The following is a 26,088-nucleotide window of genomic DNA, read 5'->3' as shown; positions in this document are numbered from 1 at the left end:
GATCAGACAAGATTAGTGTTTCTACAAGCAGAGCTCTCTTTCTCTCTTTCTCTCATCTCTCTCTCTCTCTCTCTTTTACACTCTCTTTCCCATTATTTCTTCATCTCTGGCAAATAAGAACAAAGCAGGAAGTTAGGCATCAGGTTCATCACTGTGACGTAGCAAGTTAATCCTCCACATGTAGAGTTGCCAAACCATATGTGTGCTGGTTCATGTCCCAGCTGCTCTACTTCCCATTCAACTCCGTGCTTGTGGCCTGCGAAAGCAGTGGATAATGGCCCGAAGTCTTGGGATCCTGCACCCACATGGGAGACCTGGAAGAATTTCCTTGCTTCTGACTTCAGATCGGCCAAGGCAGCCACTTAGGGAATGAATCAACAGATAGAAAATGTCTCTCCCGCTCTGTCTACATAACTCTGCCTTTCAAATAAAACTGCAATCTTGAAGAAAGAAAGTCAACCATGTTCCAAGCCAGGAAGAGGGCTCTTGCCGGATACTGCCAATACCTTGATTGTAGACTTTCCAGGATCCAGAACTATGAGTATTGCCTGATGTTAAGTCACTCGGGCTATGGTAGTCAGCTAGGCAGCCCTAGTCAAGCATATGTTCCTGTCTATCTCTCCTCCTGTTGTGCAGTTTTTGTGACCACCTCTCTCAGATAGCCTCACTCTCCATTGTCTAACCTGCATTAGACTTTGAATGGGCAAGAAAGAGGGCCTTTCTTGTGTGGTAAACCACTGAGATTTTTTCTGACTTGCTCTCTCTCTCTTTTAAAGATTTATTTTTTTTATTTTTTTAAAGATTTATTTATTTTATTATATAGAGAGGAGGAGAGACAGAGAGAGGAAGATCTTCCATCTGATGATTCACTCCCCAAGTAAGCCGCAACGGCGGTGCTGTGCCGATCCGAAGCCAGGAACCAGGAACCTCTTCCAGGTCTCCCATGCAGGTGCAGTGTCCCAATGCATTGGGCCGTCCTCAACTGCCCCCCCAGGCCGCAAGCAGGGAGCTGGATGGGAAGTGGAGCTGCCAGGACTAGAACTGGTGCCCACATGGGATCCCAGGGCGTTCAAGGAGAGGACCCTAGCCGCTAGGCCATGCCGCCAGGCCCTAAAGATTTATTTTTATTGCAAAGTCAGGTGTATATATAGAGGAGGAGAGACAGAGAGGAAGATCTTCCGTCTGATGATTCACTCCCCAAGTGACCGCAACGGCCGGAGCTGCGCCAATCCGAAGCCAGGAGCCAGGAACCAGGAACTTCCTCCAGGTCTCCCACGTGGGTGCAGAGTCCCAAGGCTTTGGGCCGTCCTTGACTGCTTTCCAAGGTCACAAGCAGGGAGCTGGATGTGAAGCAGGGCTGCCGGGATTAGAACTGGCACCCACATGGGATCCCGGGGTGTTCAAGGTGAGGACTTGAGCCACTAGGCCACGGCGCTGGGCTCTCTGGCTTTCTCTTATTGCAGCACAACTAAGGGTGTACTGAGCAGTACAAAGTAGTGAAGAAAAGAACGTGGTATATGATTTTTGTTCCAACAGAAACCATAGCAGGTGAATGTCACCTGCTGTTCTCCCCCTGGCTCAGCTGGCCTCCAGGGCTGAGTGTGGACTCAGCAAGTCCTGTGTGTTAAAGCAGGTGCAAGCTGTGTTGCCTGAGACCTGAGATCCAGCAAGAAATGATACTTCAAACTGCTCAAAGAAGCCCTCGAAGTTTCACGTGGGAAAAGAAGCACTCTTGTTGCTTGAGTGCTGGGAAAGCCAAGGGAGGTGAGGCACTGTTTCTAGCCAGTGCTCCAACCCCCCAAGTTGAAAGGCATGCTAGAAGGGGGTCACACATGTATCCAGCGATGACCCAGAGTCACATCCTCAAGATTTGGATGGACAGGACAGGTCTTGGACTCATCCTGGGACACAAAGAAGGGACGGGAGGGGTGAACTGTAGGGATTGGCCCAGAAACGTCATGAAGAATAATTGAGCCATGACGATACCATTTCCCTCTGACTTCTCAGTGCTGCACCTCTTTGGGGCCAGGCCACCTGCTTGACCATGCTTTTAGAGGGAATGGAAGTGAACTTCTAGACTTTGTTTTGTAAGATTTGACAAGAATCACATGTCTTAAGTCTGACCTTCCCAAATTCTTCTCACTCAAGGGCAATCTCAAGTCTAAGCTCCATTAGGCAACCTTCCCCGGCTCTTCCTACCCTTTGTGATGTCTACCAATCTCCAAAGAACATCGGCTACAGTGCATGTTTCTGGGGTCCCACTCGGTGCCAAGCAAGCCAGGGAAGTATCATTGGCAGCTCCACTTCACATCTTGGCAAAGTGAGATTCAGAAGGTAGCAGCGACTTGGACTATGGCACACAGCTAGCATGTGGCAGGACTGGAAAGCAAGTGCATCTGAGTCCAAGGACCTGCCCTTAATTCCTGCTCTCTACTGCTTCCCACAACTCAGCCCTCTATTGTCATCTCTGTAACTACCACAAGCTCTTTGAAGCTGGGGACAGGCTTCTTCCAACTGATTGATAATGAACCCCGTCTCCTTTGAGCAGCGTTTTACAGTTGCTATAAGGCTTCCACTACAAGATCTCATCTCATTTCTTCTCCGTTGCTCAGATGTTTGTGTCATCCATACTTTATGCATCAAGAAACTGAGACGTCCACAGTTCCAGGGCTTGCGCAATCCACAGATCTCATCGGTGACCACGAGTCCGCTCCTTCTGCTACCTGAAGGGTCTTTGTACTCGCCAATGAGTCCCTGCTAATGTCTTTGCCCTCTTTCAGCATCTCCGAGGGTTGTGCTCAGTCCCATTTCTGCCCAGTTTAAAAGGAGCTGAGGTCCATGAGGGACACACATGTTACGCTCAGTCTCTGGGGTTTGGTGCAGATGCATACGAAACTATACAGTTGACGTTCAACAGGATCTGAATTGGGGGTTCTCCTCTAGATCCCGGATGTATGAAGAGGCTCCAAACAGGCTCTAGTTCTAGTAAGCAAGAGGTAGAGGAAGGGCAGTAGTCAGGATACATGAGTTTGGACGTGGCATTGTGTCTTTCCCCCCTGCTCCTGCCAGACCACAGCCAGGTGAAGGGTTCCAAGAACATGCACCCAGATTGGAGGTGGAGGTTGGGCTTTGAAGAAGAAACAATGACATCCCCTGGTTGAACATCTGCTTGGGTGTTGGGTGGCAGCTCTTATGGCTCTACCATGAGTCTGTGGGAGCAATCCAAAAGGGTGGTATGGAACTAGGGTGGGGCAAAGAGCAGGAGCTGTGCGGGTGGCCAGGCAAGCCTTCCTGGGCACAGTGACACGTCAGGATACAGTGTGTTTGAGTGGACTTGCCTCATTCCATCCAAGAGGGCAGGCTGCTGCATGAGGGCTATCAGGAGTGAAGGCAGGCCTTTAGGGTTCTGCTGGGGTTAGGTGTTTGTAAGTGGGAATGGGATGTGAGAGCTGGGGGGAAGAGCTAAGGACTCAATAGCTTCTCTAACATCGGTGCTCTGAAGTGGGGACGCTTCCAGACCCTTCCAAGACAGGCACAGTGACTGCAGCAAAAGCAAAGTCATCAGTGCATGCTGTGCTGAGCTGAGATGCCACAATAGGAATGAGTTGTGAAAGGTGAAATGGGGTCCCCAGCACCTGTGACCCCTCTGGCCTTCTTCTTGGGGGCTCCAGCTACCTCTGCTTCTGCAGCTGCCCCCAGGGGCTAAGGTGACCTCACACTTGGAGGAGCAGAGACCACATCTGTAGATGAGACTCCTTGGGGTCTGGATCCTGCACTGACACAACTCTGAAAAGGGAGCATCCCCATCCCTATTCAAGTTCACATCCCACGTGTCTCCCTAACCCCCCCTCTGCCTGGCCCCATCTGTTACTGCCACATGGTTTTGGGTGGAGGATTCCTGGGACATCCTGAGCCCAGTGATTCGGCAGGGATGTCCTGGGCTTGACTGACCACAACAGCAGCCAATCTGGACTCAAAGCAGTATGCCCAGTACATACAGGCCCGCCCACAGGGGGACCCAGGGGACACATGCAATAGACACCTTGCGAGTAGCACCCCTCCCTCTCCGTCCAGTCCAGGCAAAGTCTGCTGAGTGTGACGTAGGTAAGGACCCTTGAAAGGAAGGCTGGGCATCCACATCCAAGTGTTGGCTCTACTGCTGTGTAATGCAGCTAGGCGACATCTTCTCCATCTTCTCTGTGCCCATCAGCTGCTGCCATTCCTGCCCAGCTTGTAGGATGAGGATGCTCCCTCCCTGGCAGGAATGTGGCGAGAAGGATGTGAAAAACACACGCAGCACTGGGCTCCAGACCTCCTTGAAACTGAGCATGTCCCTTAACCTCTCCGTGACATATTTGTAACAAACTGAAGGATGCTTTGAATCACCTGCTCGCAGGTGGTTAAAATGGAAATGAAAAGAAATTTTTAAACTTCATGGAAGCAAGGGATGGGTCCCAAAGGTCTCTTAAGGTCCCTTCCTGCTTTGCGTTTCCATGATTTAAAAGCAAAACAAACCATAACAAGGAGAACTCTACCTGGAGCTGGAGAATGGAGCCAGGAGCCAGGAGCCCCTCCCTACTAGAAAAAGAAAACTGAGGTTATTCTGCCCCCTGGCGTCCCTTCTTATCACTTCCAGTGGCTGGTCCGGGCTCCAGGAAATTGCAAATAGCTGATTGTCCTTTATTCACACATCCGTTCATTCATGCTTCACACATTGATCAGGTGGTCCACACGGCACAGGCGCTGTGCTCCACACTGTTGACTACATTTGCTAACTTTCTGGGGTGGGGAGGGGGAGACGGGAGGGAGAGGACAAGTCAGAGATGGTTGAACTTGATGGCTGTTTGCTTTCCTTGTGTGTCAGGCATTGGTGGGTGTATGCAACGGCACGGGATCAGCACATGGTGGAAGGGGGGAGCTTTTTTTTTTTCATGGAGGGCTTTGAGAAGTCTGGTCATATAGTTGGACTTAAAGTTCTCAAGTTCATGGCAGCTGATGTGTACAGGTGCAGGTTCTTGGTGAGGCTGCCTGATTAAGGAGCGACGAAAAGACAAAAATCAAAATAAAAACCAGGTTGCTCAGTTAGATTTGAATGCCAGCGATTATTTTTTTAAAACAACAATATTTATTTTTTATTGTAAAGTCAGATTTACAGAGAAGAAGAGACAGAGAAAAAAAAATCTTCCATCTGCTGGTTCACTCCTCAAGTGGCTGCAACGGCCAGTGTTGAACTGATCTGAAGCCAGGAGCCAGGAGCTTCCAGGTCTCCCATGTGCGTGCAGAGTCCCAAGGCTTTGGGCCGTCCTCTATTGCCTTCCCATGCCAGAGGCAGGGAGCTGGATGGGAAGTGGAGCAGCAGGGACAATAACCAGTGCCCATATGGGATCCTGGCACATGCAAGGCAAGGACTTTAACCACACCAGGCTACCACTTAGGCTACCACACCGGGGTCGACGAATTTTCTTTTAATGTTTCAAACATTTCATTGACTGTGCTGAAGCATCTTTTTCTTTGTGTGAGGTGCAAATTGAACTGCGCATTCCGTATTATACCTGGAAGTCCGATCTCACAGTCAAGGCAAAGAGAAGATGGCGATGTGCCTCAGGGTGGAGGTGGTGGTCTGGACCGGTATGGATGACTTCCAGGGATAGTCAGAAGGTGGACATGGCAGAGCTTCGGGATGTCACAGATGCAGGGACACGAAGGCAAGGGAGGTGTCAGACCTAACCTGCAAGCCAACAGAAAGCGAATCTGCAGCTGCGTGCACTCTGTTGGGTCCCCTAACTGCATCTCCATTCCAGCCACCAAGCACCTTCTAGTTAAGCATCCATAAAACCTCCCAGTCAGGAACCAATACGTCTCCCTCGGCCCGGTACTCTCTGCTTTGTTCAGTGTCTTGCCCGGCTTCCACATCATGGTCTCCCTTCTCACCCAGCCCTCAGCCCATCACCTGCCAAAGGCTGTGCCTGGGAGGGAGCTTCAGCCCCTTTAGGTGCCTGCTCTTTGCCTGGATCCCTCTAACCCTCCCCACCACCGGCATCCCTTGTTGATTAGGACAGATTCTTTTTGCCAGGGAGGGAAATTCCAAAGTTCCAGAATCCTACAAGGTTCTCTAGGGGGCTTTTTTCACCCCTTCCAGAAGATTGGAACTGAAATGGTGTCAGCTTTTACGGAGTTTCTTGTGACCCAACAGTGCCGCCCAGTGGTCACACAGCACATTGCCAGCTGAGGAGAGCGGGAAGGTTCTGCAGTCCTGACTCTCCCCAGTGGCACAGGGGGGCTTTGCTCCTGCAGCTGGCCCTTCTCAGTCTCTCTGGAAACTGGGCAGTGCACAAAAAGTGTTGGCCTAAGATGATACCTGAAGAATGAAGCACCTAAGCCCTGAGGTCTCCATTCTTGGCCAGGCCCTGGACAATGTTCCAGGTTGAAGTGGTCAGAGGTTGCAGATTGCCTTCTGGGTTTCCTAGATAGCACCTAAATCAAGACCAGCCTGGGTCTCCAGCTGGGTTCCCTGCAGAGCAGGGGTCAGCCACCAGGGGCAGTTGCTGCCAGGTTCTCCAGTGTGCCACCTCCTTTTCTGGGGTCACAATCAGTTGGAAAGAACCTACTAAGTGTCCAATCTCTGCCCTGCCTCCACACAATGGCTTGTGCAAAGGTGCTGTGCCCCCAAAGGAATGGAGCTCGGGAACAGCCTAACTTTGAATGGCCTTGAGGGCTCAAGCTAAGGGCGCCTGGCTCAGGAAGCACAGCTTCCTGTTGGCCCTCTGACTTCCGGGCTAACACCCCCACACTGTGGGACAGAGGCCAGGGCTCTCACCACAGGCTTACTGCTAGCATGTCCCTTCAGTGGCCAAGCACATTTGGCTGGAGATGATGAGACATCAACTTGGGATTGCATGCTTCTTGCTCGGTGTTTCTCCTCTCTCTTTCTCCTTTCTCGAGAGGGACAGGAGAGAGACAGGGAGAGTCTTCCATCCACTGGTTCACTCTCCAGATGGTTGCAATGGCCAGAGTTGGTCTGGTGCAAAGCCAGGAACCAAGGGCTTCCTCCAGGTCTCCCATGCGGGTGCAGGGTCCCAAGGCCTTGGGCCATCCTTTGCTGCCTTCCCAGGCCACAAGCAGGGAGCTGGATCAGAAGTGGAGCTGCTAGAACTTGAACCAGTGCCCCCATAGGATGCCAGCACCACAGGCAGAGGATAGGCGTCATATGCTACCGCACTGGCCCCAATGTTGTTTGCTTTCCAGAAAGGTTGAACCATTAGTCTTGGCCACATCCCCTTAAGGCTCTATTTTCTATATTTCTGGGCCTAGGTCTTTGGAGAAACGCACACTGTACCTGTGAAATAGGACTCCTACTATTAATATTACCTCACCATGCAGCCCTGCAGGTTATACTACTTAATATCTCTACAGGGCTGTAATTTCTATTACGGCAATCTCCTCAGTATCTACCACTTGGTCTCTACAAGGATCCGGATGCTGACCTGGGTCAGGAGAAACTCGATCTCTGCTCCTTCCACTTGAAAATCCAACAGGAGGCAGCTTGGATTCTCAGGTGCTCCCTCAGCTCCTGGCTCAGCTCCCCGGGCTGTGAGTCATCTGCAGTGCAGACCTTCGGGAGCTCCACGGGTTGGAGGGCTGAGGTCACAGTCACCGGGTTATGCAACACGCCAGCTGTTTTGCAGTAACTAATGGGTGGCGGTAGGCCTGACCTCTCTGGGCTCACGGGCTGAGGTCAAAGCCATCAAGAGAATATTCCTATGTGTGCCACAGGCTTACTCCCTCTTCCACCATTTGCTTCACCCCTCTTCCTGGCCAACTCTGGGAATACACATTTTGAGATGTCCCAGGTGGAGTTCCTGGACCACCTGTCCAGTCATGGGGGTCTGCTTGCCACAGCTCGGCTCTCCTAAGCTGTCCCTGGATTAAGTCTAAGTCTCTTATAGGCTATTGCATATATTTGTGTCTTTGTCTTTGCCAAAGTGATTCTGTTGGCTCCCTCGACACACTGGGTCAGTCTCCCCCTGCCTATGCAAGGAGAGAAGGGGCGTGAGAGTCAACAAGGTGAGTGAGTATTGCCGTTTGTCAAGAACATAGGAGGAAGAGCAGGTTTATGTTGGAGGGGGGTTACAATGAGTTCAGTTTGGCATATGTCAAGTTGTTGGCACTCAAATGGAGTCCTCCAGCAAGCAGCACCATCCAAGCATTCAACTTCCCTAAAGTCAACTCGACTCATGCTTTCAGAGGCAGTGACAACACGAAGTATTCTTGCGATTCCACGTGCCATTCAGCCGAGTGATTGTGTCCTCCGCAATGAAGGCAAGCCAAAGTGGAAGTGTCGTGTCTGCAGTGGGTGTCCATTCTAATACACCTTGCAGACATAATTCTTGAATTGCAAGATGCTGGTGGTGTGCATATGTACCCAAAATGCCAGCACAGGGCCCCAGGCAGCAGTGGGGCAGAGCTGGAGGTGGGACCTGAAGTGCACACTGACACGGAAGTAGTGAGGAAATCCAGGGAGGGTGTGGGGGTCCTGACAGCCTGGAGAAGTGGTCCAGAACAGGTGAAAGGCTGCTGGAAGGTTAGCTGGAGGTGCAGGTTAGGTCACTGTGGTGACCTTGGTGACAGACACGTCAGAGGGCCAGGCTGGACAGGGCTCAAAGGTAAGAGGAAGTAAGGACAGCAGGTGGCGAGAGCACCTTTGTTTGAAAGCTTACTTATTTCGAAGGTAGAGTTACACACACACACACACACACACACACACAAAGAAAGAGAGAGAGAGAGAGAGAGAGAGAGAGAGAGAGAGAGAGAGAAAGAAATGTTTTCCTTCTGCTAGTTCACTCCCCAAATGACCACAACGGCTGGGGCTGGGCCAGACCAAGAAAAGTGGCCAGGAGGGCCTGACACGATAGTCTAGCAGCTAAAGTCCTCGCCTTCTACGCACTGGGATCCCATATGGGCATCAATTCTAATCCCGGCAGCCCCACTGCCCATCCCTGCTTGTGGCCTGGAAAAGCAGTCGAGCATGGCCCAAAGCTTTGGGACCCTGCACCCACGTGAGAGACCGAGAAGAAGCTCTGGGCTCCTGGCTTCAGATGGGCTCAGCTCCAGCTGTTGTAGCAGCTTAGGGGGTGAACCATCAGATGGAAGATCTTCCTCTCTGTTTCTCCTCCTCTCTGTATATCTGCCTTTCCAATAAAAATAAATAAATCTTGTTTTAAAAAGTGGCCAGGAGATTCCTCTAGGTCTCCCATGTGGGTGGCAAGGGCCCAGGCACTTGGGTCATGCTCCATGTCTTTTCCAGGCACCATTAGGTGGGAGCTGCATTGCAAGTGCAGCAACTGAAATGCATACAGGTGTACATATAGGATGCCAGTATTACAAGTGGATAGTGGCTTAGCTCACTCGCTGTGCCACAATGCCAGCCCCAATAATTTCTTTTCTTTTAAGATATAATTTAATTTTTTCATCGGAAAGTCAGATATACACAGAGGAGGAGAAACAGAGAGGAAGATCCTCTGTCTGATGATTCACTCCCCAAGTGGCCACAATGGCGGGAGCTGTGCAGATCCAAACCCAGGAGCCAGGAGCCTCTTCCCAGTCTCCCACTTGGGTGCAGGGTCCCAAGGCTTTGGGCTGTCCTCAACTGCTTTCCCAGGCCACAAGCAGGGAGCTGGATGGGAAGCAGGGCTGCCGGGATTAGAACTGATGCCCATATGGGATCCCGGTGTGTGCAAGGTTAAAACTAGCCTATAGGCTACCGTGCTGGGCTTAGCCCCAGCAATGTCTAAATACAACACTGAAGGACACTGGAGGAGGCAAAAGACAAATATGTTCTACAGTCCTGCCTGGTGCCCAATACAGATAACAGCTGAAATCTCCATGGTGTTTTGATAATTCCAATGTAACCCTACACAGAAATAGTTCTATTGTTTGTGATTTTTTGGGAGGGGGAGTCAGAAGCAAGAGACTGTAAGGAAAACAGTCAACCAGATCCCCCCCAAATAGGAAGACATAATCACAAATAAAAGTAACTCTGGCTTTAGATACCAGTTTTACAACTTACAGACAAACATTTGCCTTGGCTGCCAACTGGCCACAGCTGCCATCAGTGAATGACATCACCCTTCCAAGCCAAGGCCGCTGCTCGAGAGAGAGAAGTGTCCGTTATCACCAAATGGACCTTGAAAGTGTGCTGGACAGGTGGAAGTGCCTTGGGGCTCCACAGAGCTCTCTCCTAGGAGGACAGTCAAGATGGGGCCCGAGCGGGCATACCACGAACTGGGTGCAAGGAGGGGGCAGCCTAGGAGCTGACAGAGGGGCATGGGGTCAGCGGGCCCTGAGCCTGAGCAGTGCACTGTTTATTCATTGCAGCACACAGACCTTCTGGTTTTTAATGAAATTGTGTTGTTATTAGTCTTTTCGGGATTATAAAAAGTGAAACATTCCTTAGGGAACATTTAGAAAATCAAATACTAATAAAACAAACAAACAAACAAATCATTGATTTTGGCACCAAAGATTCCCTTGGGGGATGCTTTATTATAACGTCCATCAGCACCCCCAAAGTTGCTCCCAACATGCATGCATTAAAGCGCGAAGTCTGCCGGCTATGCAAAGGCTGTTGGCAGCCTTTCAGCACATTTTAGGAGCATTCCAATGTTCCTCAGCCTTCCTCAGTGGACAACCTGGGACCACCCTGTCCACAACGCCCCCCTTCAGAGAGAACTGCTCTTACTGTTTTCATGTCTACGCACACCTTTCCAGGTTATTATTATTTTTTGCTCCAGGAGCATTTGATACATACCTGTATAGTCTGCCTTTTCCATGTAATGCCATAGCCTGATGTTTTTGACTCGTCACTGTTCTTCAGAAACTTGACTTGCAAACTCTGCACGGTGTCTTTTCCATAAGCTCGGTGATGCGCTTGCCCACCTCAGCTCTGAAGGTGAGGAAACTGTATCTGGCTTTTCCCTCCAGTGAACCAGGCCAAGAAGGCGCTGCTCAGTTCTCCAGAAGCACAATTCTCAGTGTGAATGCTTCGGGCTCTTAGTACACATTGCCACATACCTCCAGAGGGGTAACACTCATTGACCCTTTTCCAAGCAGCAGATGTATTTGTTTCCCTCACCTTTGCCTAGACTGCACTAATCAACGGTGCCGAGTATTGGGTGCCAAGTATTAGACTAGCTGCTGGTGCCATGAGACTAAGCAAGAAAGCGAAGATGTGGCCTCAGCCTCTGCTGAATCCTGAGCTGCAGGGAGAGCAACCTTATCCCAATGATGAACTCATAGAACGATTATACACGGAAGGGGAGGAGGGGCGAGGACAGAGTCCGCCGGGGTGGGGTCTGCCCCGGGTTATCCTGGAAGATCACTCAAAGTAATGATTCTGCAGAGACTGATGCCTTGGGAGAGGCTGGCTCTGTGGCAGGAGGGAGTAGAGAACAGTCAAGGACAGAAGTCCAACAGGTTGAAGCTGAGAGGAGAGTGGGTGGCAGGATGTGGGAGATGGTGTTGCTCTTGACAATCAGATTGGACAGGCCTTGTGGGGCCCAGTAAATATTCTGGATGGTTTTTAACAGAAGGATAATGTGATCAGATTTATCTTTTAAGAATCATCTAGGGCGCGGTGTGGTTGCCTAGCAGCTCAAGTCCTCGCCTCGAACGCGCCAGGATTCCATATGGGCACTGGTTCTAATCCCGGCAGCCCTGCTGCCATCCAGCTCCCTGCTTGTGGCCTGGGAAAGCAGTTGAGGACAGCCCAAAGCCTTGGGACCTTGCACCCATGTGGGAGACCCGGAAGAGCTCCAGGCTCCTGGCCTTGGATCTGTGCAGTTCCGGCTATTGCGGTCACTTGGGGAGTGAACCATCGGACGGAAGATCTTCTCTGTCTCTCCTCCTCTCTCTATATGTCTGACTTTGTAATAAAAAAATAAATAATTTTTTTTAAAAAAGAATCACTTAAAAATTCTTGGAAAGATGTAATGTGTGTATGTATGTGTGTATATATGCACACACACACACATATATACATATATATGTGTGAGAGAGAATGAGCACTCTCACATGTCCCCCTATATGTCCTCAAGGCCAAGGTCAGGAGCCCAGAACCCATTCTGGGTCACCCAGGTGGGTTGCAGAAAGCCAATTACTCCAATCATCATCTGCTGCCTTCCAGGCTCACCTGCAGGAATCTGGACTAGAAGTGTGCAGTAACTGGGAGTCAAACGGGCACTCTGAGAGCAGATGCATGCACCCAAAATGACAGCTTAACCAATACTTTTCCCTGAAAATAGAAAAAACAATAACTGTGCTATAAAAATTCACCCAGAACATAAAACATTTATAATCTTAACCATTTTTATTTTATTTTAAAGAATTACTTATTTTATTCAAAATATTCAAAAGTCAGAGTTACAGAGACAGAGAGAGAGAGAGAGAGAGAGAGAGAGAGATCTTCCATCCACTGATTCACTTCTCAAATGGTCACAACAATCAGGCCAGAGCTGGGCTAGTCTCCTCTGTGGGTGCAGGGCCCAAGGGCCATCCTCAGTTGCTTTGCCAGGCCATAAGCAGGGAGCTGGATCAGAACTGGAGCAGCCAGGGCATGAAGTAGTGCCTATAGGGGATGCTGTGCTGCAGGCAGAGGATTAGCTTACTGTACCACAGTGCCAGTCCCAAACTTCACTTTTTTTTTCAGACAGAAAAATTTATTTGTGAAAGGACCAGGTGAGCAGGGAAGGAAGATGAAAGGGGAAGCACCTCCTGAGAGAAAGCCAGGAGGTGGGGGGCCTCTGGAAAGCGGAGTGAGAGAGACACCCAAAACTTTACCATTTTTAAGGGAGGAGTTCAATAGTGAAAGCATACTCACATTGTTGTGCAACCAACGTCCAGGACTTTCCCATCATATGAAACTCATGTCTCCCCTCCCCTCAGCCTCCAGTGACCCCTATTCTACTTTCGGTCCCGAGGTTCTTGTCTCATTTAATGCCATGTTCCCAAGGCTCAGGGCCATAGCAGCATGAGTCTGAATCTCCTCCCTTTAAAGGTTGGATTGCCTCCCGTTGCACAGACAGACCACAGTCGATCACAGGACAGGACACTTGGGCTGTTGGGAACGAATCCGCTGTGAACATAGGGGTACAACCTGTCTTCCATGGCTGTACAAACCACTGTCAACTCTTGTGGCTTTATTACCCAGATGTGGCATTGCCGGTCATATGGTAGTTCTATGTTTCATCATTTGAAGGACATGGAGGATCACTTTTGAAAAATCAAGTTTAACAAGGCTGCTTTTGTTGCCCACACAACACTAGACAAGAGCAGTGTTGTTGAACTACTCAAAACTGTTTCTCTTTGGGTTGCATTCACATAATTCACCAAGTCACCCCCTCCCTGGCTCCTGCTCTACCAGGCAAACTCCTCTGAAGTTAATACAGTTTGAAATGGCTGATTAAATGTATACACACACTTCAGGAACATCTAGTGCATAGAGATGGATGTATTTAAATGCTGACACACTGTAGCTTAGACAATGTCTTAGAACCATCCAAACCACTCAAGTAACATCCTTGGAACATTCTTCCCCACATCGGTGTCTCTAAGGTGTGACCAAATGACCCTTGTCCATCCTTGGCAGCTGATGTAGTTTCACAGCAAGGAGTAGCTTCCTCCATTCCCTCGCAGTAGAGACAAGAACAAAACAAAACAAAAACTGGAATATTTACTCTATTTGTCCCACCCACCTTCTTTCATACCCCGACCACCCTAATCAGAGGCCCGCATGGGTATGCATTTTTCTCAACTATGTAAACAACATTAAAAATAATATAAGTTTTAAGAACGAAAAACTGGGGAAACAAATGCTGATAGACAATCTTTATTAAACAAATGTGGTTTCTCTCTAGAAGGCATCACAGGATATCCAAAACTTGTCCTGCTTGGTTCTCATTCTCTCGAAGCTTCCAGTCCAAAACAGGTGAACCCCCCTTTGATGTGTGGTGTGCTAAAACAGTGATACAATGGGAAGGAGTTCAGGGGATATGGGGACAGACTTCCTGGACAAGGTGACATTTGGGTTCGATAGGGTTTGGGCAGGTGAAGTACAGGCTACAATGTTCCAAGTGTCTGGCACAGTGTGCATTTAGGGATGGAGAGGGCATAAGGAAGTCAAGGGTGGGCGAGGTGCATGGAAGAGGCTAAGGAGAGCTCAAGAACTGGGATTTTTTTATGCTAACTGGATTATCCAAGACAGGTCTTGGATAGGAAAGTAACATCAAAGCAGGCTGGGTGGAACAGGCTGAAAGGGAGGGACTTCTCATCACATCTTGTGGTTCCTGCCTCTTTTCATCCTTCCTTCCTCTTTCCTTTTCTCCCTTTATTCTTTCCTCAACTCCACTTTCCCTCTTGCTTCTTCTTCCCAGCCTTCATATTAGAACTTCATTTCAAAAAAAACCACAATAGAGTACGGGCATGTGGCACAGTAGTTAAGATGCTGTTTGGGATGCTCACACCCCAAAGCAGAGTGCTTGGCACACAGCCCGAGCTCCACTGCTGCACTTCTTTGTTTTCTTTTCTTTTTTTCTTTTCTTTTTTTTTTTTTTTTTTGAGATATATGCGCTTGCTTAAAAGTCAGTTACAGAGAGGAAGAGATGGAGAGATTTTCCATCTGCTGGTTCACTCCCCAGAGGGCCACAAGGGCCAGGACAGAGTCAGGCTAAAGCCAGGAGCAGGAGATTCTTCTGGGTCTTCTGAGTGCAGGGGCCCAGGCACTTGAGTCATCCATTGCTGCTTTCCAAGGTGCATTAGCAGGGAGCTGGATGGGAAGAGGAGCAGCTGGGACTTGAGCAGTCACCCATATGAATGCAAGCATCACAGGCAGCAGATTTATCCTCTAGGCTAGATCCCTTTATTTTTTAAGATTTTATTTGAAAGTCAGAGAGAGGAGAGACAGAGATCTTCCATCCTCCAAGTCACTCCCCATCCTCACTAATTGCCTAGGTGCTGGGCAAGACTGAAGGAGGAACCAGGAACTTCCTCCAGGTCTCCCACTTGGGTGCAGAGACCCAAGCACTTGGGCCATTCTTTGTTATTTTCCCAGGGCATTAGCAGGCAGCCAGATTGGAAATGGAACAGCTGGGACTGAAACCGGCATCCATATGGGATACAGGCATCTTCTATGGCAGTTTAAGCCATTATGTCACAATGCAGGCCCCACAGCTCCACTTCTGGTCCAGCTTCCTGTGAAGCCATAGCCTGTGAGGTGAGGATGATGACTGAAGCACTTGCATCCCTGCCACTTCCATGAGAGAGCCGGATGGAGCTCCAGGTTCCTGGTTTGGGCTGGTCATTTGGGGACTGAAGGAGCAGATGGAAGATCTACATTTCAATGTCTCTTAAGTAATAAATGCATGGACAAAACTAATATTTTGTATGTCTCATTGTGTAATGTCCAGCCTTCTCCATTTTGGTTTCGCCAGGACCTTGCATAATAAGCCTACATTTAGCAGATGCTTAGTATTTGTTGAATTCTATTTGGGAACTGATTAGAAGCGGTGCATGGGGCCAAAAATAAGCCTGGGTGGTGGGAGAGAGGATGCCATGACAAGCCAGTCAAGGCTGAAGATAAGTTGAATGTGAACTGCTGGCCCATTCCTCAGCTGATGGCCACTTTGGGGTGTGACTAGAAGGCATGGGGATTTTGAGGGGTAGCCCTACCTTCCCCCACCCCACCCTCCCGCCTCACCTAAGGAATACAGTGGCTGTATTTAAGATCACAATTTGGGTTCTGATGTCCTATTGCAGTAGGCTGCTAGCCCAGTACTAAGTTATTTAGTGTCTGTGTTTCCTTGCCTACAAAACTCAGGTAACTGTTTTAGAATGTTGTTGTGGGGGCTGGCATGATAGCTCCACTAGCCAATCTACCACCTTGCAGCGCCAACATCCCATATGAGTGCTGGTTCATGTCCCAGCTATTCCACCTCCCATCCTGTATATTGTTCTAAACCCATTTGTGCATAAATGAGTTTCTGTGTGTGTGTGTGTGTGTGTGTGTGTGTGTATACACGTGTACATGTTAAATCACCAGTTATATTAGTTAGAAATTGCATGTTGCTGTCTGGGTGATACATGTGTTTTTGTAGCTTTGACATGGCATTCTTATTAATGGTTGAAATCAGTGAACATCATAGTAAAGATAAAGATGAATAATGTTTTAAATATGTTTATCACCTCTAAATAAAAATTGATTATTTGAAATATTAATGTTTTTAAAAAGAGATGACTCTGCAGCACCAAAGGGAAACTATTTGAAAGACCTGTAACAATGTAGCTGATGTGATCAACTAGCCTGGACTTTAAAAACTGACTTGTTCATATCAAGTTCCTATGTGTCCCAGTTTATTAATATTCTGTAGAGCCACAGTCTTTCTCCTAGATCTCTGCCTGCAAATTCAGCGAGTTTGCCTCTTTGAGAACACTACCTCTTTTTGCTAATCAAGGCATATTATTTTAAATATATATCATAGCATCAAGGCAAATCAAAAGTTACACGAAAACCAGTAAGCCACACGTACTGCCAAGTTCCATAGTAGCTTGACTCCTTGTATTGCATTTTTATTTCTGTATATGTGATGGTGTTGTTAATATTGTGTTGTGGCTAATTTTTTAAATATATTTATCCAAGTGATGCACTTTGATAATTAAACTTGTTTGTGCCAAGTATATTGCTTTTGGCTTGGGAAAGCAGCAGAGAATGACCCAAAGCCTTGGGACCCCCACCCGCATGGGAGACCCGGAGGAGGCCCCTGGCTTTGGATCAGCTCAGCTCTGACTACTGCGACCATTTAGGAAGTGAATCAGTGGATGGAAGATGTTTCTCTGCATGTTCTTTCTGTAAATCTACCTTTCCAATAAAATAAAGGTAAATCTTTTGTTAAAAAAAATGGTTGTCAAGGCTAAAGATGATGTTACTTGTACATCTGAGACACAATGATAGAGTTGTTTAGTTGTTATCACCCTAAAGTTAGAAGGAACTTATCAGCTCACATCACTCCTGAGTCAAGTCATCCATGGCTTTCTGATATAAGGTCAATAAAATGCTACCTCCTTCCCCGGTTCCTCAGCCTGGATAGGATTCTGGTCCCTGTCCATCCATCTCCCTCCGCCCCTTCACTGTGCTCTGCCTGGCTGTCCCTTAAACGTGGTATGTTCTTTGCCAGATCTTACATGTCTTTTAAGTATATTCTGGGTAACTATCATTCAAATTAAGAAGTAGTTATCTCTTGGTTTGTTGCCAGTGAGGTCTTAGCTCAAATATCACTGTCTCAAAGCCACCTTCCCTGACCAAATTCCACTGATGTAATCTTCTAGCACATCATCATAGCTGATTCTCATAGGACATGTTATGATGTAAAAGTTACTTTGTGTATTGTTTGCTTGGTCATCTATGACCATTCCCGCCTCACTCTCCCACCAAAAACACTGAGTCACCTCACCTTGTTTATTTCAATAGCTTCAGCACCTTGAACTACATGAGGCATGTAGGAGGCACTCAACACATGCTTGTCAAATGAATGGATGATAAGAGGGGGCATGATGGTTGATGCGAGAAGTCTAGCGAGAGTGGGAGAAGGGCTCAGAAGCATGCAGCTGGAAAAATTGGCCTTGGAAAGGAAGAAGCCACTTCTTTCAGAGCTGGGAAAGAAGGGGAAGGAGGGAGGTGAAACTAAAGGCATTCTGATGTGTAATGTGGGGCCTTGAGAGGGCTGCTTCTGCCGGGCAGCCTTGGCAATCCTCACAAAGTAAAGCATGCAGCTATCTGCTGTTAGTTGAAGGACAGAAATAGAGGTATGTGGGTCCCAGGGCCAACGGAGGAATTTGGGAATAATTTAAGCTATTTCTTTAACATTTACACATTAGGTACTGTTCTGAACCCTTTATTAATGTATCTCCATGCTAATCCTGTAAAAAAGGGGGACTTTATTATTTTGAAGATGTGGGTTGCTATGGCTTGAGTGTGTTTCTCAAGAGTTCAGGCACTGGTGTGGCACTGTTGAACTGGTGGAAGCTTTAAGAAATGGTGGATAGTAAATCAGGGTCCTTTGCGATGTTGCTCCTGGAAGAGACTTACCTAGTTCTCAGGGGACCCCAGTTAGTTCCCGTTAGAGTGGGTTGCTACAAAGAACAGGCTTCACTGCTGAATCCCTCTCACTTGTCATCTGGCCATGTGATCTCTCCTTTTCACCTGTGTTCCCTACAGGATGCCACCTGCTATGTTGTGATAGAGCCAGAAGGCCTTCACCAGTGCCAAATAGATGCTGCTGCCATGTTCTTGGGTCTTAAAAACAACTGTGAGCCAGAGAAACATCTTTTTGTATAAAAATATTTATTTATTTGAAAGGCAGTTAGAGCGAGAGGGATACACAGAGAGAGATCTTCTATCCAGTGGTTCACTTGCTCAAATGGCTGTAACAGCCAGGGTTGGGCCAGGCCAAGAGCCATGGAATGTTCCCACATGGTGGCAGGGACCCAAGCACTTAAGTCACCTTCTGATGCCTTCCCAGGTGCACCATCAGGGAACTGGGTTTGAAGTAGGGCAGCCAGATTTGAACTGGTGCTCATATGGGATGGTGGCATCACAGGAGGTGATTTAATGCACTGTACTGCGATGCTGATCCTAAATATCATTTCTTTATGAAAGTGCCCAGCCTAAAGCAATTTGTTATGCAACACACTATGGACTAAAACAGGGATATGCCTTAAATATATGCAATCTTGTTGATTAAATCTCAATGAGGCTGGGAAAAAAAGATGTGGAAATGAGTCACAGAGAGGTCAATTCACATTTGCCCAAAGTCACACTCTAGGAAGTTGCAGAATTGGGATTTGAACTCACAGTCTGGCTACTGGAATCTATGTGAAGAGTCACTATCATTTCCTGTCTTCCAGGATCCCATAGGTATATGAAGCAAGAAATAAAGTGTGTGGGGTGGAATTATGTATGGCAGACCCATGGGCAGTCAGCATTATATGACAAAATGGCCAGGAATGGGAGCAGAAGAAGTGAACCAAACGGGATGGGAGGCTAAGGGATTATGCACTGCAATGTTGGGTGTCTTGAAGCGGGTGGGGGGATAGCAGGAGATGGGAGAGATGGATATTTCGTGTAGACTTGTCTCTCATCTTAAGTCTATTGAATCAGAATATCTGGGAGTGAAGCCTGAAAACTTGCTTTCTAACATCTCCAGGTGATGCTCTGAATATAAACATTCAAGTCCCACTGAGGCAGGGCCTGATGGGCCAAGGAAAAGGTCAACTTTTAGTGTAAAGGCACTGGGAAGGGTTCTCACCAGGGAAGTGATGAGACTGGTATGCTTAAGTCACACTGCCTGCTGGGCATAACTATACTGGAGGGCGGCATGATTAGAAGCACAACAACCATGCCTGGAGTGACAGTGGCCTGAATGCTAAGGCGGAGTCTCCAGGAAGTAGAGAAATGAAGGTTTACTTCTAGGTATGTGTCCTGAACAAGTGGGTAGACTAGGTAGGTGTCTGAAAAAGAATTAGAAGGAAGGGAATTTCATTTGAAATACATGAAGCTCAAAATATCCATGAGACATATGAGGGTCAGACACAGGACATATATCAGTTAATTGGACCAACTGGGAAGAAACTAGGAGGAGCTGGAAATACAGATGTGGTGTCAGGTACATTACAATCAGCAGAAGGGGCCTGCAAAAGTTCATGAAGATGTATATTATTTAGGAGAGCTATGGGTGGATTTCAAACATGTGTTTGCAGCCAAAGAAGCTTTTTAATTCCATTTTTTGCCCATGAGCCTTCTGAAATCTCCTTGTATCGAAAGCCATGGAAATTGAGGAGATGCCATGACAGGAATGAATTGGCAAGCAGAGTACAGCTGAAGAAGTGGAGGTCAAGGTGAGGAGGAGAGGGGAGGTGTGGTAGGCATGAGGGAGCAGGATGGCTGACTGGTGCCACAGAGGGAAGAGGCCCGGGCCTGCAGCTGCCATGCTGGGGGCAGGAGCTTCAGTCCCTTCAGAATGACAGCAGAGGGTGAGGTCAGGAGGACAACGGGGACCTCGGGAATGACACCACTGTGCTGCAGGGGTCAAAACTAGTACAATCACATTTGGGAAAACAAATTCTCACCAGTTTTTCTGCTACTGTTTTCATAACTTGTCCCCACCAAAACTCATGCAGTGTTGAGAGGTGGGGCCCGATGGGAGAAGTCTGGACAATGGGGGTCACAGATAGACTCCTGCTGTTTCCTAGGAGCCAGCTCTCACACTCACAGGACTGGATTAGTCTCCCAAGACAGTAGGCTGGCAAACAACAAGGCGATCTCTGGCATCTTGCTTCTCTCTACCTGCTCCCACTTTACTTGCCATGCATGGCTTTAGCATGATGGCTTTGCTATCTTCAAGAATGTGTGGCTGCCCCCACACTGGCCTTGAAGCCTCCAGAATTTTGACCTATACAAACCTGTATTCCTCTCAAATGGCCATACCTATAAGCTGTCGGAGCAACACAAAGTGGACCACAACACCACGCTCCCAAGACTTGCTGACACCCAAACTCTAGAGGTGGTCAAGAAGGCAAGTCTTCTGGATGACTGATGAGACACGATTCACTCAAGGAATCATGTCTGGGCTAAGGAGCTTTATAACCATTCTGATGTGTAGGACTTTATAATAATCTCACCCCAATGGTTGAAGGCATGGTGAGGCCTCAGCAGTGGCACTTTCTAAGCAGCCCAGTTGATTCCATTGATTCAGACCAGTCTCCAGGCAATGCTGATGCTGCAAGCTTAGGGACCACACTTGAACTCCATGGTCCTGAATGACTGTAACTAGTTGTGGATAATTGAGAACCACTTTCCTGAACTGAGGACAGATGAAAGCATGATGAGGCAATGAGCAAGCCCCTTATTTTCTCAAGAGCTGGAGGAGTGGGAACAGTTTCCACGGGAGAGAGGCAGAGAAGGAGGTAGCAGTGGCTGGGTAAAAATCAATCCAGGTGAGGATTAGAGCAGATGCATGGTAGCAAAGATCAAAGCTGGGGAGAAATTTTCCATGAGGCAAGTAATAAGGACTAAAAGAGCAGGGTCCGGGTGCCCAGGAAAGACAAAACTCCATAGGAAGGAATAACAGGAGATTGGCAGAGATGGCATGGGCAGAGCAGTCACGCCACATGTTGGTGAGCGCAGCTTGCTATGCATTATCTTATATCTCCCCCCCACTCCCAGGAAGGTGTATGGAAAACCCTGAAATGCAGAATAGGGGATAGTGGTACCTTACCACGTGATAAGGTCATTGACATCAAATGAGACATGAAACCCTTGGATAAGGTCATCATAAAAGAGGAAAGCCAGCAGAATTGCAGGTCTACACAGAGAGCACCCAGGCCCCAGCAGGTGTTCTGGCAGCTGGGAATGGAAATTCCTTGCTAACCTCTACGAAGGATGGTCACATCACCTTCCCTTGTGCAAAAACTGCTGGGTGAAAGTCTTCATCTTCTGGGAGGAGAAAAACTCTCTGGCAAAGAAAATGCCCCTGCCAGGGCTTTGGGTGGGGCTGAAGAACTGCACATGACAGCATTGAATCAGCACATTCATTTGGGTCAAGTTCACACAGCTGATGGGAACTGGAAAAGGACCCTGGTTGCGAAGAAACCTTTAGTGGAGGCTAGGTGTGTCTCAGGGCACAGAGTGAGAACCTAGAGTTTCCTAAGGGACACTGGCAGGGGACAATGCTGCCCCACTCAGGTCAGTAGTGCCCTGTTGGGGCTGAAGAGTTTTGATGAGCTATCTCCCCTTGCCAAAGAACAAGCGCTAAATTTATGGACTTCATCACTCCAAGAGGTAATTCAAGTTCAAATGTGCTTTTCCAAATTTATAAAATGCATATGAAAGCAGGCTCTCTAAATTGTATAACAGAGACTACGTTAGCATGGATGAAGTTCTAAGTATGTACACGAGTTAGGGTTTGTTGGGTTTCTGGGGTGACAGGGAGCATATATTTGGTATTTTGGGATATTTCTATGCTTTAAGAATTAACACTCTTTCCACTAAGAGTCATATTCGTGCCTGAAACCTAGGGTTTAAAGTACAGGTGCTTAGTTAGCCTCTGAAAGTATGTGACTTCTTTATTGGTCTCTGGAAACATGGCTTCTGGATGACGAATAAACTGAAATTCTTACATTTCCACGTAAAACATGTGGCTGCAGTATAGGCCCAGCTGATATAGGTGTTCTTCCCAGAGCTCCTCCTCACCAACATCATACGTTGATTTTTTTTTCACACAACATATATTTATTCAGAAAATTGCAATAAATTATAATAAAAAAGATGCCACAAAATACAGAACCCCACTAGCAGCTTGCTTAGTGACCAAGATGTTATTAGATGTTATTAGGAAATTAAACAATTACAGAGTAAGAATCATAAAATAGTGAAAGAGACACTAATGCAATGTCACCCCATGGATTTGAACCATTCACTCCTTAAACCAATAGGAGCACAGTCCTTCACACTCAGTTGGATCTGAAATCCTTCCTTAACAGGAACTATGAATCATTAGCTGAGAACTTAGGAATTAGAGGCTAGGGTGCTGCGAGGAGTGTGGTAGGGAAGCAGACTTTTTGTGTCTAACCTACGTCTTGTTTCTCCTACCTAGAGATTGTCTAAAACTCTCAACCCTATGTACAGCCCAGGACAAGCTGGGAAACAGGTCAAGGCAGTAAACCAACTTAGTGCTCTGACATAATGAAGAAAGAGCAGCCTGCACGCAGGCAGCACAGGGCCCCCACTGAACACATCCTTGGTCACCCCAGGACCCAGGTTGGCATGAGACCAGGAGGGGCACTTTCTGGTGCTACGACCTTGCCCCAGTTCCTGTTATCTATCTCTTTCTGTGATCACCTTCTGGCCCAGCAGAGATGACAAGACTGTCCTCCCCTCTCAGTCCTCCATGAATGAAGTTCAGCATCCACCCCCTGAGCTTTCAAGATCATCAGCTATTTGGCATCAATAACTTAAACTCCATTTTCCCTAACTCCCAATCAGGAAAAGGTGGAATTTGGATACCACAGGACATATGATACATACCTTTTCTTCCCCAAGAGATCTCAGCTTTCAAGAGATGGGGCAATTGCAGAACCATTCACTGGTGGAGTTTTCCCTGGCCCTCTCCTCAGATGTACTAGAATTATCATGAAGTCAGTGCCCAAGATTGTACATTGAACCTGCACCTTATGCTACTCACATCTAATGGTAACAGGCAAGAGTCCACTTGGGGGATTCTTTTAAGGAGGAGGCCAAGTGTACCAGGCATTTCTGCAATCACTGGATGGTGGTTTGTTTGTCAAATGACATATTATTATTATTATTATTATTATTATTATTATTATTGTTAGTTTTAAAAGGCTGTCCCACGAAATTTGAATAAATGAAAAGCTCAGAGGGTCAGCTTGGGTGAGAGAGGTATGATGTGTGGTTGGTCCCACTGGCCAGTCTCTCTTACATGGCACCGAATATAGTGACTGAGAGCCAAGGGAGTCTCCAGATTCTTCACTGTCAGGAGTTGTTTATGAAGTTCACAGTCAGCCCTTTAGAGGGCTGAAGACCAGGGAAATGGGTCTAAGTGTTACCGTCAGTGCCCTCAGCGGGAGAGTAGCTTGAGGTGCATGGGCTCCCATTTCTTACTTCTGGTGCAAATGTTGCTCTGGAGGTTGCTTCAAAGGGGGTGGATGGGCCCCATAAGCAGCCAGGATCAGACGTTATATAATATGTTACTAATAACAGGAAAGGGATAACAGGAATCAGGAACCAGCAGGCATGAACATTCTCACTCTTAAAATTCCCAAAGTATTTTCACTCTGTGATTTCTCTCATATTGATAGGATGTCATCTCTTACAGTCCCTCAAGTTACGTTACTGCGTGTGGCTGGAGACAGGGAATGAGGTTCCATCCAGTGGATCCATGAAAAGCCAACATTACAGTGACACACGGATGCCATCACAGTAGTGAAAATGCACAAATGATGTTAACAACCACATGTAGACGGTGGACTCACTGTGGAGAACACTCACGGAGTTGCTGGCCTCACCCAAGCTCTCTTCAAAGTGGCAGAACAAGTGGAGAGGAGTGCCAGGGAGTGAGACAGGGAAGAGGTGGCTCCACAGCGCTTGGTACAGGCTACAGACAAGTCTGAGCTACGCCAAGTAGTGCTTGTGGGCCTGGAATGGGAGCATCTCAGAATCCAGGCATAGGATACTAAGGACAAGCGTGACAGTTGGATAGAGGCAACAAACACGGCCCTAGGTACAGGAGTGTTATACAGATCTCTTTGCCTTAGAAAGAGGAAAACGTAAAAACACCAAAATGTGGTAACTTTGGCTTGTAAGTCTAAAAGTGTTTTGCTGTGTAGAGTATGCTAAAGAAGGGATTAGGAAACTCTTTTCCTTTTTGTACTATAAACAGAACTTGAACTTCTGCAATAAACCCTTCCTGCGGCATGACCTTAAAAAACCATTCGTGAAATAACTTGGAGCCTGCCAATCTTCCACCTCTAGAATCTTGAAGAGTAGTAAGACAGAGAGTAAAAGAAAAAAAAATAAACAACTTAGTCTTCTTCACTCCCAAGCAGAAAGCCCAGAATGAACTGGATAGCTCGCTGGCGGTCACTTGGAGTCTGTCTTGTCATAATGTTTGGTGGAGGCCTTAGGAGAAGGCTGGTGAACAGAGTCGCTAGAGGAAGCAAAGGGGGAACCCTCTGTTAGACACAGACTGCATGAGGCCGCAGGGTTAGGAGGCCCTGCGCAGGAGGCCAGAAAGCAGGAAATACCTGGATACCCAGGAGGGCATCCACTGTGGGAAACAACAAGGCTAGTCCTCTACAAACACCTCCGTGCCCCCGTGCCACTGTTCTTATGGGGCACTCTTACCGATCATGTTGGCGCTGACGTTGTTGTATTCAGAGAATTTTAAGAGTTCTCGAAGGAATGCCATCAAGTAACGGAAAACATTTCTATGGCACCTTGGGAGCTGGGAAATCACCTGTTTCAAAGGAGGAGTGGGTGAATCCGTGAGGAAAACAGGTGAAGGAAGGTGGTAAGAGCAGTCCACAGCTACCCTAAGAGTGGTTTAAAAGCCAGCCAGACCATAGGAGACCCCATTCATCTCATCAATACTCTCTATCATTTTTACTTGGGACCAACACAATACCTGCTAAGTTATAACTAAAGAAAAGGTGGTCACATTGTTCGGTCCCTGTGCACTCGATGACAGCGCAATGTAGCCATCATATGTATGGTCATCATATGTTCAGGCATTCATAAGAAAGTAGGCGCTAATCTACCCTTTTTTCAGACAGGCAGCCATGATGCCTACTAAGCTGCTTTTCTCCACAACGTTCCTTAGCCTGGAGAAGACCTCCTCCCAATACTCCCTGGTCTGATTCACAGGCAGTCTGAGTTATCCTGTATCAAAAATCCCTTGAAGATTCAAAACATTTATCAATAAGGAAAACAGAACCAAGACTCCTAAAGTGTTCACCATCCTTCTTGATAATGTAAGTCAGTCAAAATTCTGTGTACACTGAATGTCACCAATCTTGTCCTGGAGTAAAAATACCCACTATTTTTTTTTTCCGTAAACAGCAATAGGGCCACTAGAAAAAGGTGATCAATACAACAGGCAATAAAGCAGCCTAAAATGTATGGGTGTCAACTGCTAACAGTGGCACGTTGTTATGAATAACAGATCTAGACCCATCTGACTACCCAGTAGGCTGCCAATCTGGTTTGGTAAACTTGATCATTTCTGTCTGGGGAAACATGCCCCAAACACATCCTAGACCAACCTAACTCACCTGTCTGGAGGTCCGGGGATCGTGGGCAGAGTCGAGACATCGCTGATAGAGCTCGTAACAGATGACAGGCTCCGGCAGGGCTTCCAGGAAAATGAGCAGCGCCTCAGCCACCGAGTGATTACTGCCAGCTGAATCACCTTGAGTCAAGGGCAGGAGGTTCCCAGAAAAGGCCACAGGGAGACCCAGCCAGTGGCG

The 26,088-nt window shown here is 47.7% G+C and overlaps 1 protein-coding gene across 3 annotated transcripts in view; it reads right to left on the bottom strand.

Moving 5' to 3' along the window:
• Positions 1 to 23,424: 23,424 nt before the first annotated feature.
• OCRL (OCRL inositol polyphosphate-5-phosphatase) overlaps positions 23,425 to 26,088 on the bottom strand; it is a 72,401-nt gene continuing 69,737 nt past the window's right edge. For all 3 annotated transcript variants that reach the window (XM_058658318.1, XM_058658316.1, XM_058658317.1), the window contains 3 exons: positions 25,894 to 26,021; positions 24,968 to 25,079; positions 23,425 to 24,770 (listed from right to left, as the gene is read on the bottom strand). In XM_058658318.1, coding sequence (XP_058514301.1) covers positions 24,646 to 24,770; positions 24,968 to 25,079; positions 25,894 to 26,021 — 365 coding nt within the window. In that variant the 3' untranslated portion in view covers positions 23,425 to 24,645. The remainder of the gene's footprint in view (positions 24,771 to 24,967; positions 25,080 to 25,893; positions 26,022 to 26,088) is intronic.

Source organism: Ochotona princeps, chromosome X (genome assembly GCF_030435755.1).
Source record: "Ochotona princeps isolate mOchPri1 chromosome X, mOchPri1.hap1, whole genome shotgun sequence".
NCBI classification, from domain to species: domain Eukaryota; kingdom Metazoa; phylum Chordata; class Mammalia; order Lagomorpha; family Ochotonidae; genus Ochotona; species Ochotona princeps.
This window is presented reverse-complemented; position numbering and strand designations above follow the sequence as displayed.